Source organism: Taudactylus pleione, unplaced genomic scaffold (assembly GCF_031769625.1).
Source record: "Taudactylus pleione unplaced genomic scaffold, aTauple2 ptg000006l, whole genome shotgun sequence".
In the NCBI taxonomy this organism is placed as follows: domain Eukaryota; kingdom Metazoa; phylum Chordata; class Amphibia; order Anura; family Myobatrachidae; genus Taudactylus; species Taudactylus pleione.
The window spans coordinates 24668387-24683654 of NW_028284409.1; the positions used below are offsets into that span (position 1 = coordinate 24668387).

The 15268-nt window shown below is 39.4% G+C and overlaps 1 protein-coding gene across 3 annotated transcripts in view; it reads left to right on the forward strand.

Annotated features, from left to right (window-relative positions):
* The window catches only part of SASH1 (SAM and SH3 domain containing 1), a 272900-nt gene that overhangs the window by 240069 nt on the left and 17563 nt on the right, over positions 1–15268 (forward strand). For all 3 annotated transcript variants that reach the window (XM_088455529.1, XM_088455389.1, XM_088455448.1), the window contains 5 exons: positions 951–1086; positions 1475–1644; positions 4101–4310; positions 9228–9378; positions 11327–11440. In XM_088455529.1, the coding sequence (XP_088311655.1) occupies positions 951–1086; positions 1475–1644; positions 4101–4310; positions 9228–9378; positions 11327–11440 (781 nt within the window). The remainder of the gene's footprint in view (positions 1–950; positions 1087–1474; positions 1645–4100; positions 4311–9227; positions 9379–11326; positions 11441–15268) is intronic.

Sequence of the window (15268 nt, forward strand, 5' to 3'; positions counted from 1 at the left end):
CTTAAAAGCTTATTCGCAATGAACAGATTCTAAGCATGTAAATACCGCCATATAAAGTATGGGCATTTCAACTTTAACTGCTATAACCGAAAATGTCTAAAGATACAGTTTCCAGACTTTTGTTATAATGGAGCAAATACAGTGTCATGTAACTAAAAACAACCAAAAGCAATTAGCATTATATACAATTCTAAGCATTGTCCCTTGATCCCCATATTACCAGAACACTTGATCATATGTGATGAAAGAGTACAGGATTTTTATATGGGTGAAGAGGGAGGTGGTTTTCACTTTTCCCAGTTTATTTTATTCCAAATAGTAAAAAAAAACAACTTTCAAAAATATTCAAATAACACTGGTCTACACAGGGGAGCCAGTTAAAATACTTCTGTGAGGATAGATTGAGCCATTGACACATGTATTGTGTCTCTGTTCTTGCCGGTGTATGAATATTCTACATACCTTTACTAGTGCAGCTTTGTACACCTGATACATTCAGTATCCAGCAAGTAATATTAAATAAATTACATTATTAAATGTTTTTTTTTTCTTTACAGCAATTACATTTTATTCTTGCAATGTAAATTAATTTTACTCCACAATAGATTTTGTTTAACAATGCTGATAAGACTAAATTAATTCTGTAGTAATTCAAAATTATTTGGCCACAGGGGCCATTCAGTTGTTTCATTGTATGGATAATAAAATATTTTATCCCAGCTAAGCAATGATATCAGAAATCCAATTTATATTCTTAAATGTCAATAACTTATGCAAACATTATCCCTTCACTGATCATTTATAAGAAGTAAAGTAAAAATATTTAGAAATATTTCTAGGCTCATTAGTTATCTCTCAATATATATGTATGTATTTCAGTATTGTGCATATTTTTTATTTATTGTATGTGATATTTAGACATGATGGTAATGTTATGGAATCTTTTGTAGGACTCAAGCATAGACGGAATACCTGACTCTCCCGAATCTCCTCAGCCCCCCATCAGCACACTTGAAAAGCCAAAACTTAAAGCCGGGGGCTCAGTGGAAAGTCTTCGAAGCTCCCTGAGTGGGCAGAGTTCTATGAGTAAGCATATACATTGTACTTTCAGTACTGGACTCTTCTAATAGTCTGTCTACCTTCTAACTCAGCTCTTACATATTCATTTGTACTGCACAAGGCATGCTTCCAAAATGTACAGAATGGCAATTGGGAGACAGCATGCTCCTGCAGATGGTTTTCTATCCACGTCTGCTTAATTATTGTCTGTTGTCATTTAACATTCTTTCCATCTTCATTTAGTAGCTTAAGTATATATATTATGTTAAAAGGCTTGCATAATATCCTCATTACCCTTCCTAGCTACAAAACAAGCCAGTATCCAGACTATATCTATAGTGTAGTGAAAAGAAGCTTTTGCAGCAGATATTTATTGTTTTTGTCCCGTATATAATTAATTGATCTGCTTTGTTAGGTGGTCAGACTGTAAGCACGACAGACTCCTCAGCTAGCAACAGGGAAAGCGTCAAATCTGAGGATGGTGATGACGAGGAGCCGCCGTACAGAGGGCCTTTCTGTGGTAGAGCTAGAGTCCACACTGATTTCACCCCTAGCCCGTACGACTCAGACTCCCTGAAACTCAAGGTAAGGAACCTAGCAGATACTTGATAAAGTTTAGGTCTAAAGCTGGGTACACACTTAAATGATATCGCCCCAATTTGTTGTTTTGAAAACACAAATTGGGCATTTCGTTAATTGTGTGTCCCCATCTTCTGGTCGGCTTTGCTGCAGGGTCAACCAGATGATATGGCATGTTAAATCGCGCCGTCGTCCCCTGCAACGTGCAAGTGTGTATGCACTGGACGATGCAGGGTGCCGTCGGAACGGGCGGCTACACATCGTTTTAGTGTATAGCTGACATAACTAGTATCTAGCCTGAGGAAAGAGGGCCATACATGCTAATATCCAATCAAATCAAAACGTGTGTATGATTATAGATTAGATGTGGGCAGATGTCTGAATTAATTAATAATACATTGACAAAGGGTGAAACAACATTTTATTCTAAATTGGTAGAACTAAAGTTCTTTAAAGTGTGTGTATTTTTATCATGCAACCAAAGTTTAACTATGTTTAATTGGTGAAGTGAACATTCATTCTTAATCCGATTGTTTTTACAAAATGTTAGCGCAGTGTGTTGTGTATTATGTTTATATCTTTTATTACAGAACATGAATAAGAAAACTCTGAATAAACCCCTTCAGACAGAATATATGAGATGTTATTCCTAAATATTTCGTATAGTCATAACTGCATAACCATTCATGGATGTGGTGCTGCTGTAATAGTGAAATGTAGTTTCTCATAGCTGTCCCCAATATGTATATTTTTTTGTTATACATATTTATGTAAAAATTAGTGGCTTGCAAAAACATTCAACCCCTACAAAGTCTACAGAGTAGTCTGTATTATGTATTTGTGTATTGTAAGTGTCACTTACACAGATTATTCTAGGTTATTCTAGATCAGGCCTGGCCAACCTTGTGGCTCTCCAGCTGTTGTGAAGCTACAAGTCCCAGCATGCCTTGCCAGAGTTTTAGCATTCCCTAATAGCAAACTGTGGCAAGGCATGCTGGGACTTCCACAACAGCTGGAGAGCCACAAATTGGCCAGGCCTGCTCTAGTTCATTTTAAATTAAGTATTCTAGATTATTCTAGGAAGTAGTATTGTTGCAAACCAGAAGACTCTTATTAGACTCTTATTATACTTTGCAAATTAATAATTTATAAATATTTTGTTCTCTGCACACTTAAAAGTAAATAAAAAAACATAAAAAATGCTGTTTTAAGTATTCAACCTCTACAGACAGGAGGGTCTATTTACTAAGCTGTGTTAGGAGATAAAGTGAACGGTGATAAGGTACCAGCCAATCGGCTCCTAACTGCCATGTCACAGGCATCCACCCTTTGCTGCAATAACAGCTTTAAGTCCCCACTGAGGAAAAGCATACCCACAACATGATGATACCACCTTTATACTCACTGTTGGGATAGTGTTTGCAACCAAATGAGCAGTGTTAGAATTGCACCATATATAGCGTTTTGAATTGTGCCAAAAAGTGTAATTTTTGCCACATCTGACCACAAAACCTTATACCACATTTTAGTCACACTGATGTTTTCTAACAATCTCCTGACATGTTTTTTTGTAGGCAATGGCTTCTTACTAGCCTCCCTCTCATCAGGCCAGTTGTATGTACTGCTCTTGATACTGTTGACTGGTGCACCTTCACTGAACTCTGTGGCTCTTTCAAAATGATAGCTGGCATCTCTGTGGCTTCCCTCACAAGCCTCTTTGCCTTGAAGCTGAGTTTTTAGGGATGGCCTTGTCTAGGGAGTGCCTGGGTTGTGTGATGCAGAATCCATTTCCTCACATTTGATCCAACAGTGCTCACTGGAATATCTAAGTACTTGAATTTATAGTTTGTAGCCTTTTCCTTTATTTTGTATGTCTCTAACTTTTTATACTTCATTTATAAAATAATGCTATTTGGTCTTTATTTTCACAGCTTTCCTTCAACTTCACAGTATGACCAATGTTGTTTTATTTAAGGGCTCTTTTATCTGTAAAAGTTTACTTTTATTTAATGAATCACAAATAGAAGCTAATTAATTTAAAGTTGTTAGGGCAATATCTTTCATCTGTGTAAACTTGGAGCATTTACAGTGTTGAGAGTTTTTTTATTATTGTCAAACAAATCTGCAGAGAAATAAAGAATTCTGAGTTTGAACATTTACTTCAAGAGCCTTCTGGTTCACTATAATTATAGTGTCTGGGACAAACAATCTGTGAAAGTGTAATAACCGATACAGATAAATCTGTTGACACTCTAGTTTGTTGAATACATTTGCAAGCCACTGTGTGTGTATGTAGGTATGCTTGTTGTATTATACTTAATAGGAAAGTTCTCTTAGCAGCCACTTTAATTAAGGGTTTAGCGAAGTGGATTGAAAGAAGTTTGTCTGTTGGACATAAGCGGTTAGTTATTGGCTTAAAGTATTGTAATTGTCAAACCATTTAATTACTATCTTTGCTGCAGAACGGAGACATCATTGAAATTATAAGCAAGCCTCCCATGGGCACTTGGATGGGCCTTTTAAACAATAAGGTTGGCACCTTTAAGTTCATTTATGTGGATGTAATCAATGAAGTTGAAGAGAAACCTAAACGGCCGACAAGAAGACGTCGCAAGGGAAGACCACCAAAGCCCAAGTCTGTAGAAGAACTTCTAGAGCGCATCAGTCTAAAGGTTGGCTTGGATGTTTGTGCAGAGCACTGACAATTGTGAAATATATACTATAATCACTAGTGGCAGACACTGCATTTCCCGCATATTGGCAGACTTCATTGTGTGTAAACTGTAGCTGCATATATGTTCGTTATGTGTGCTACAAGATTTAGCTACTCATTTACACAAGCTGCAATTACTTTGTATCCACAGGAAAATGAAACACACTTATTTGAAACTTGTATATACTGAGCATCTATCATGAAAGGGATAAATGGGTATTTTATGTAGGCCTAAATCCAGGGGTTTACCTAGACATTTGCTGGGTGTACAGCAAAATATGGTAATGGGCTTCATGTACATGAAGCAAACAATTTACCATTTCCTATGGTGTACTGAAGCTCCCTCTCCTCAGTAAGGATATGGGGTGGATTATACAAAGTATATGGCAACGTACATTCTCCAACTTCTACGTTATTTTCTGTCTAAAAAGCAGTTTTTTCATTTAAAAAAATAAAGAAAAGTTTATTTTTAGTTTTCTTCTAAATGGTTTATTGCATTTAATCTAATTACTGAAAGCATTTTATCCCTGTATTACCAACTGTATTGTAAGAATTACTGGTTTCATATATAAGGAAAAAGTGTGAAAGTGCTCCAGGATTAGGGCTCCAGTATTTACAGCTGTTCTGGGGCACGCAAAGCTTAGTTTTTGTAAAACCTTAATTTGCATTTAGGATTAAGATGCACTATAGCAATTGTATCGAATGTGCCCTTGCCTTTTTAATTGGGTATATTTTAATTGGGAGATGACTTCTAAATCCATTGAAAACAGCATATGATTTTTCTCCAGAAATTGGGTTTCTCCCTATTTAAGAAGCTACCTGTCTGGCTATAGCTATTGCTGGTGATAGACTTTGCTGGCTACCTTTCAGAAATAACATGGGAAAGCCTATTTAATGGTGGTGATACAAGTACTGCCAACTATTGTCACTATCACTGTTGCTATCTCAGGGTGGCAATAGCAGGGGCCAACAGCAGAAAGAAAATAAGTGGATAAAGCATTTTTATTCCATTTTTGTTTATATGAAAATTGTTTATTTCAAACTTCATTATAATTTAATATTTTTTTTTCCTTATGGTGAAAGTTGTACTGGTAAATTGCAGCGATATACAATTTTCTATAGCAGATTTAAGCAGCGATAGAAAATCTCTTCTGACATTACATTTGATAAATAGATCACTAATCTTTAATCACACTGTTTTATACAGGGCCGTAACTAGGGTGGTGCAACCGGTGACGCCGCACAGAGCGCAGCAGCCCTGAGGGCGGAACCGGCCGCCCACCGCAATCACTATATGCCGGGCTCCTGTTACTATATATATTGGTAATGGTGAAGTGCGTGCCACCCGGCTCTTACACTCAGTGGTTGAAGTGGGTCCCGGCTGCAATCCTGTAGTAAGCAGCAGCGCTGACAGCCAGCCAATCGCAGCTCACAGAGCGCCAGCCAATGTGAAGCTGCCAATCGGCAGCTTCTCATTGGCTCGTGGCCGACACCGGAGTTAAAAAGCCTCCCCTTCTTTTGATATGCAGATGAGCTGGTCCTCAAGTTGGGATTGGCTGGCGGCCGGTGCCCGTTTTAAAAACTGCAGTGCAGCAGAGTGGGTGTAAGAGGGAATATGTTAGCGAGAGGGTCTGGCAGAGAGAATCCATTAGTGAGAAGGGCAGGGGGTGAGAGGGAAGCAGGCAAGGAGAAGTGGGGGGTGAGAGAGGGGAGCGAGAGGTGCAGTGGGTGAGAGATAAGCAGGGGCTAAAAGGGTAGCATGGAGTGAGGTGTGGGGGTGCGGTGAAGATAGTCAAATCTCCATACCCCCTTCTCTAAAATTCACACTTCGAGCACTGCGTACACTGAAGTGCACCCTCTCACCCTTGCCCCACAGCTCCCAGTCTGGGAACTGTGGGAGTAGAGATGTCATGACATCTGTCCTCCCATAATTCCTAGGGCGAGGACTCGGAGCTGCTGGAACAGGTGCGCACTACAGTAAGTGGCGTGGCATCCGGTAGAAATTCACAGCACAGCACAATTCGCCGATGTCCAGCACAGCAGCACCAGCAGGTCCCGGGCGTCTGCTTCCAGCAGCAGGTGTGCGCATATAATATACATGTTAATTTACAGCAGGGATGGGGAACCTCAGGCCCGGGGGCCCAGGCCCGGGGGCCGTATAAGGCCCTCGGAGCTTTTTTCTGCTAGCCTCATCTGGCTAGCTGGGTGTCTAGAATGGTACCCTACAGCCAGAATCTATGCAGGGACGCTTCAGATGGTCACACCGCCGCTCTTACAGCTCCCCGGAGCATTCGGGCATTGCTGTAATCACTGGCGATTGTGGCCCCACCCCTGTGTGACATCACATTGAGGGGGCGTGGCCTGCACCAGGTCCATGAATAATATTATATATATCAAAATGGCCATCGTCAGTAAAAAGGTTCCCCACCCCTGATTTACAGTAAAGAGGGAGGGTTCAAAATGACAGACTAAATTTATATATATATTTATGATTATCTTGTCTCTGATGAAGAAGGTGGTGACCAATAGACAGTAATGTGAATTGTTCTTGGTCACCTACTACATTAGTATCCTGTATCTTGGCCAGAGTAAAGATAATTTTAATTTACTGGCCAGGTGACAGCTGCATGGTCTGAGAGAGGCAGGGTGGTGGTGGGGAGAGCAATATCCTAGATCATGTCAGCCTTTTTTGGCGGCGGGTGGAGGGGGGGGTTGGCACTGATGCTGCTATTTCTCTCATAGGGCACCAAAATATCTAGTTACAGCCCTGGTTTTATAGCACCATTTGGCTAAGTTAACTACACAGTGGTAGGGAGTTTTTAAATATATTGAAACCCTCTCAGCATTGGAGCGATTAGCAAATAAAGGTGATTTTTATTTTTCTCTTTACATATAAACTTAATAGAGGTTATAAGTATAAAACAAGATTTATACAAGAACAGTTTCACCTCAGCAATAAAACCACCAAGCATGAAATCAATTGCTTATATTACAAAGTGTATTTAATAGAATAGCTGAGCAGCCTGTATTACAATATGATTATTTATTATGATTGGGTACATATGGGCTATACAGAATGTGTGAGCATATTGGTCTGTTGCAGAACACTGCAGGCAATTACTCACAGTGCTGACCAATAAGGAGTACTGAAAGGCACACAGACCACTTTCTAAAGGAGAGGAGATTCAATTAAAGTCCAACTATGTTATTATTACTCTCTGCTCCTAGAGCTGGGAAACTATAATCATGGCCATTTTCATAACATGACTTTTAACTCCATATATTGCAATCATCTGCCTATCTCCATTTTCCAAATGCACTGAGTAAAATAACTTTTTTTCATTCATGCAGCTATTAAACAAGAGTCACTCTCTGGGGGAGTAACACAGTATTTATCTTGATTTTATGCTAAATGAGCCAATAACTAACGAATGCCAAAGCATAGGATCATGGTTTTTGCCAAGCATACATTACATACACCTATGTCCATGTTTTTAATAATTTGTTCTACTTGCAATATACACTATCACTATTATGCTTGAATAAAATGTTAAAATGCCTCTTTAATGCAGCAGAAACAACTCTCTAAAAGTGACCAAAAACATGTTCACAAAAGCATAATATACTGGTATGTTGGAGCAACAACGAAAGCCTGAATCCACTTCAGTGGGGGCTTCACACTTTGACATTTGCACATGTTTACATAGACCTAGTAACGTCATAGTATTTCCAGTCCATACGAGTAAGCGGCACATTGCATTGCATGCTGCAATTGCAAAATAAGGAGCTAAGTTAATTTTATCCCATCACCTTCTTTGGATACTCCAGGTGCAAGTGCAGATACCAATTTCTACCACCCATTTTAAAATGGCAAGGAAAAGTTAACCAGCCGTTGCTGCACAGTTTTATAACGTTATATACTGTATTCAGCAAGTACACTCACATGATTAAACTGTAGAAATTATTTATTTCATTAGGTAAATAAAAAATCCTCGCAGCAGCCTTAAATACAGATGTGTCCTTATACATCTTTGCTCCTCTCAGCGCTCCAGGTCCCGTGAGACTTTGCTAGCACCGGGTGTCTTATTTTGCAGAAAATTTGTGTAACACTTCTTTTTATATTTAATTATTGTTTCCTGGGTCATATTTGTTCTAACCAATGAAAAGTGTTTTTTCTTATAAATATGGCACCATTTTAGCTTACAGGTGCCAATGTGGCATTAAAGTCATATGCAGTTTATATATGTACTGAGTAAAACAACTCTCCTGTTACTCTCCAATTATATGCAATGCTGCAGATACCACCTAAAGCTGGGCACACAATATAAGATCTGTTGTCCAATATAACAATATATTGTACACATTGTATAGTATGTATGCCCAATCTGTCATTCCTGGCTGTCCATCGCATTGTCCCTGCTGCTGTGCTGCACGTTTGATGGGACGATGCAATGAACGATGTGGTGGACATTGTGTACACAGGACCACACAATATATTGGACAATTGTACCTCTGCACTTTGGCACTGTTCTTCATGATAATTGCAGAGTGTGTACAGGAGCAAAAATTGGATACAATCCCTGGACCAAATATATTGTGCCATTGTTCGGAAGATTGCATAGTGTGTAGGCTCTGTATTGTTTGTTCTGGGATTTAGTGAAATTGGGAGCTTTGCTTCATTTGTTACATCGTATAGTGTGTACCCAGTTTTACAATAGGTCCTCATTTTATGTCACTGTTGTCTAAATTACTATGTTGCTATTACTACATTAGCAAAATGCAAACAGCAGTACTGAGAGAGGCCATAATGAAAAATAATTCACAAACTTTGTAACTCTATATTCGTTATTAACAATTTGCTTCTTTTTATTTATAGGAGCACATGCCGACTTTTCTCTTCAATGGGTACGAAGACTTAGACACATTCAAACTTCTAGAGGAAGAAGATTTGGATGAACTGAACATCCAAAATCCAGAGCACAAGGCAGTCTTACTTACAGCTATCGAGCTATTACAGGAATATGACAGTAAGATTTTTGAAACCATAATAATCAGGAGATTGGGAATAACTGTATTTTTAATAATAAATAAGATTATAATTTGTTAATTGACTAATTTTTTTTTCCAAGAAATGTTTCCAAAATTGTTGATTTTTTCATTTATCAATTTATGAAAATAAGAGCCATTTAAACCCAATCAGTATTGCATACCTCCCAACTTTTCATATGTAGGATGTGGGACATTTCGATCGCCGTAAATGCACATGCCCGAAAAACGGTTGGAGCTTCGCTGAAAGTGGTGGGGCCTTGCGAAAATGAGGGCGTGTCACTGTGGGGGTGAACAGGTGTGCTGGGCTGCCCCTATGCTCCCCCTCCACTGTGAATAGATGCTGTGTGCATGCGCACGGTTCTATTCTCTCCCTGCTTACCTGCTGCTCTACTATAAAGAGCAGCAGTGTGCAGGGCCACCAAGAGCCAAGGCGGGCCCCGGTAATAGGGGGCGTGGCCTAATCTCGGGAGGCGTGGTCACGCCCCCTTGCCGAAAAAAATAAAATAAAAAAGATTTGCAGGGGAGGGGGGCGCTCTGAACCCCCTCAGCCCGACGCAAAGCCAGGGGGGGCGCGATCAGTGATCAGTGATCGCTCCCCCGCACAGGCATAGGAGACTGCTGTGGCTGCTGCTCAGCAACCACGAGCAGTCTCCAACTGCAGCTCAGCACACGCTGTGTGCTGGGCTGCTGTGAGAGAGGGGGGGGGCGGCATCGGGCCCCTCAGGAAGCCCGGGCCCGGGTAATCTGTACCCGCTTCCCCCCCTCTCGGCGCCCCTGGCAGTTTGTACTCCCCTCAGTTTACCCTGCACTGCAGGACACTGCGGCCCGTGGGTGGGACAGTCCCAGAAAAACGGTACTGTCCCACTGAATGCGGTAGAGTTGGGAGGTATGGTACTGTATAATTTTATTAACAAATATGCAGATTTGTTAATAAAATCATACTGAAGAGTTAAATAGCTCTTATTTACAGAATTTTATCATTAAAAATAAAAACTATTTTGGGGACATTTTTTAAATAAATAAAAATGTTTTATACAGTTTAAAAAAAAAAGACCGGGAGTGGTTGCCGTGGCAACTGAGGGGCCGGCCGGGTGGGCAGAGCTTAGCAGCTGCTGGAAGCTAAACTTGCAGCAGCTGCCTCCAGGCTCCTCTGACACTGTTGAATGAGATGTGACCATGCCAGGCAACTGGTTTAAGAGATCATATTATATATGTATTATATAGTATGTAACGTTGCACTAAAATATTATTTTGAAGACAAAAGAGTACATTCATGAAAAAATTTACTTTGTAAATACTTAAATATAGGCATGTTATTTATTAAATATAGCATCATTCATATATTTGTCATTGTTTGTTAAATATAGGTTTGTTATGCATGCTGTTTTTATGTAGTATTTTCACCTCTGAGGTCTTCTGGAGTCTGGAGACACCAAAACATGTTACACTGTTGTGATGCTGTTGGACCTAGTTTAATGATGCAGGTCACTGCATGGAGGTCTATGGGGTCTTTGTCAAAGACGTGATTTCTGTTTTGCACTTAACAACAGACAAATTCTTGATATGAATTTACTATTTGTACAATTATAGTTAATATCTAAATGAGGATTAAACTAGTACTGCATTGGAAGAAGTTTACTTTAGTATGGGGAAATGTGTAAGTAGACAGTGCTTTCATCGGACCTTTACATCTTTGTAAAACAGCTCACAATAGAGCATTAAGAACAAAATAGCTTTACCATCTGAGAAGATAGGAAAACGTATTGCTGTTAGGGCATGAACACAGGAGAGCAGGCATACTAACGTAGGCACCTTCACTTGCTGATAGTTGACATTCACAAATTTTACAGACCCCACATGTTACTCTTAATATACCACCCTGATTTAAATATTAATAGTTCTTGCATTTGCATTTCATTTACACAGGTAACAGCGATCACTCAGGGTCTCAGGAAAGACTACTCACAGAGGGCGAGAGTAAAAGCGGATGTTCTCCCCGGGACTCTGGCTGCTATGAGAGCAGTGAAAACATAGAACATGGTAATGACAGGAAGTAAACAGCGGCCACCTGGCTGACGTATATTGCACATGCTGTTATACTGGCCAGGACACTAAGCTCTCCATGCACAATTTGTGAAGACAATTACTTTTACATTGGATAGAGGAAAAGTAAATTGTCATTAAATTAAAGTGTAGAGTTTTACAAGGCTTACCAGTAAAGCACCCTGCTATATATAACCGGCTAGTATGCACATAGCTGGTTCCTGCGGACTCTTTGCATCTTGGATTGTGCTGATGCTTCTGTTAATAAGGACCTCCGTGCCTGGCTTTCTCATGACTTCCATAACCTGTACAATACCTCTGACATCCTCTGCCTGCCTGCGCCATTATCATTTACATTATCATCCTCCATGTCACTGTAGTGAAGAGGAGACACTCCACTAACACCTGCTAATCCGTTATGGAGCCTTACCTGTAAGATGACTAAACATGACTAATGTTGTGGAGTAACATTTCTTTTTGTGCTGCCATGTTTGTCTAATGTTGATATGAATGTCATATTTAGGTTTTATACTTTATTTTCAATGTATAACAAATTACTTTAAAATGATCATTTTGGCAAAACAATTGCTAGCACATGCAGAACTCAGATCAGGTAAAACAGTAGCCACTTTGTCATCGCTATAGAGAAAATACACATAATTCTGCATTCATAGTATTGTTAGAAAACCTCCATATTATGATATAGCCAGGCAACTTTTGCCAACAATAACTTTATATTATGTGTTGGCAGGCATTCTTTACAAGACACCCAATGGCCCAAATGTAGCTTTGCGGGTGCCAGAGTGATTTTGGTGACATAGATACTATATTTAAAGCTGCAATTAGTTTTTAAGCAAAACCAAGCTGGTTTTGCCATAAAACTAGTTGCCGCTTTAATGTATCGCCGAAATCACGCTGGCTCCCTTTGATCGTAGGCCATTACATTTTGGCTATTGGATATTCCTGCAATAAAAGTGGTGGTGGTTTTTTTTGTATGATCAACACATAAGGTACCAAACCTGGTTATAATGTAATTGTTATTATGTTATGTATATTTTTATTGAGTGTGCCACTCATGAACTCTTCTCAAATATATATATATGCCTTACGAACATTAAGTTACAGAATTGTCTTGAAAGACAAACCTGAGTGTGGAAAGTATTACGTTTATAGGCTATGTGATAGACCTTTCCTAACCTTTATTTGAATTGTGTATGGCATGTAAGAGATTTATTTTATTTCTCTTCTATCTGTTTTAGTGTTGAAAAATACATTAGACTATCATGGCTTCCATTTGGTTGCTTAGTGAAACTAAACAGATCTCGTTACAAGAAAAGCATTAAAAAAAAGTTTCTTGTGATTGCTGCCATATCTCACTGAAAGACTGTCACACATCCCATTGTTTTAATTCACAAACGATCTGAGTGACAAGAATGTTGGCTCCAGATTACTTTTTCTACCTCCCACACCTGTTTACATAATAGGGATCGTGCACAGGAACACTGAAATACAACACAAGTTAACAGTGTTGTAGACACAACCTTGTACTGTAATAGTGTTATAATTGCGTTTTCCAAGCTTACTTGCACCATAGTCTATGTGCTTAGTTTCCATAGAATTATATTTTCTTTTACTGAGCATTGGGGCTACAGGTAACACCAAACTTGCCAAAAAGCAAGTGTGCACATTAACTTCGGACGATCTGCTTCAGTGTGTGTTTACTAGGGTTTGAGAACAAACATTATTGGGGTGCACACTAACTGCATTGCCTATATGCACGCAGCTGGCTGATGTTGGAAGTACTGTGCATGCGTCCCAAGTCACACTGCACATGCGTCCTGATGGTTACTGCATGGAGACGCAGAATGAATTTGGACTCGAGAGCTGTGGATTTCAATGGCACAGATTGCCATGTTCAGATGCAGAAATTGCAGCTGCTATTGCGACAGATGAGGCGCCGATGGTGCATCTAAAGACGCACCAAGACATATTAGCGCCGCTACCTTTGGGCGTGTAAGTAGGAAGATCATTGGTCACAGCATGACATAAAGCCGCGTCTGCATACACTTCTCAATCAGGCCCTGTTACAGTGAAATTAAGCAGAGTATCTCCATTATATATAGCATTGTCACCCATTGTGTGAGTGTCAGTATTGCAGCTTTCAATCTGTAGAGATATTCTTTCTGAATCAGTTTGTTGCTTTTAAATTTGCAAATAGAAGCTTCGCACATGGCCCATATGTAAAGGCCTGGGAGTTTCAGGAACGGTGCAAAATATTCTGTAGATTTAAAGCAGCAACAATTGCAAAAGCAAAACTAGGGTGGTTATGGACTAAATTGCAGGAATTGGGATTGCTGGTTCCTGCAACTCACAGGCTATTACATATGGGCCATCTAGTTTTATTACCGTTTTTATATTTTTTTATTTTGTTCTACTTTAATGTAAATGTAGCTGTAATTTTATTTATGTACAGTGTAGACAAAATAACATATAATATTAAGGCCAATGAAGTTGACTAAATTGTACATTGTAGAACTTGTTTAAAGCTGTAATTAAATACCTATGGTATGTAAATAAAGACACCTGAGGCTTATTTTTCATTTCAAATGAAAAATCAATGTTCAAATATATTCTATATAATGTAATAAAAAGGCCTGGTTGTGTATAGCTTGTCTGCTTTTTTTCTTTACATTGGTCATGTCTTAACTCATTGTTCCTAACAACTGAAGTTGTGCATCGTTTCTAACATACTGCATTTCCTTCTGCATATCCCATTACTCATGACGCTTCATTATGTGTTACATATTATGCTTTATTGAATAACATTCTGTTGTCATTTACATGCTTGATAATCTAAACTATTGCTTTGTTTACTGCTGCATGCTATTATTGCCATTATTTATTTGCTACAGGAAGGAGTGACAAGTAAACTGTTGCCACTAATTATGTACACTATATTGGTTATAAACAAGCTGTAGATTTGCTGCAACATTTTAAGGGGTTGAACACTCCATTCAATTCACTATATTTGGGGAAAACCCCCCCACAAATTTCTGCATAACATTGTTAAAATAATTGTGTTGTTTTGGACTATTCTTTCTTGTTGTTCCTGGGATTATAATGTGGAAATTTCCCTAACTCTTATTAAAAGAAAAACCTATCCCACTGTAAAGCTGCACTGTCACCTATACATTATATTTTATTTATCTCCTCCCCCCCCCCCCCCCAGCCAGAACTCTGGGCCCATGCTGCCATTTTCTTCAAATACAGAACCGGCAATCATTTCCTCTCAGCACTAGAGAATGGCCCCGCGAGGCTGATTGGGAGGACAGTGACTTGATTGCAGTTCGGTCTTCCTGCTCACTCCTCCATTTTTTGGCCAGGGCCATTAGGAGGACTGTGGGAGCTTCTTGGTAACATGGCAGTGCTGAGGAGGAGCCCTATGGCTCTGGCTATGGCAGTGTGGATGTTGGTAAAATGTGTAGATGTGCAGCTTAAAGGAGGCTATACAAGATTCATGTTCTGTGTGACACAAGCGGTGCCAGTCTCTGAGACCCGTGTAAATGGTGTTACTTTGGAGTGACTTATTTACATATTCTACCCAAGTAGTGCAGCTTGGAACCCACCATAACTTTCTCTATTTTCATTCAACTAATATTTGTTTCAATTAAAAGTCTGGTGTCTGAAATGATAAAATATTCATCAAAGGTTTCTATGCAAAGTGGACAGACAGACAGACCACAGAAATATCGCCTAAAATGCTGCAAATAATGCGCTGACGCTATAGCAGCTGATACAATATGTATTTTATTTAGTCTAATGCAG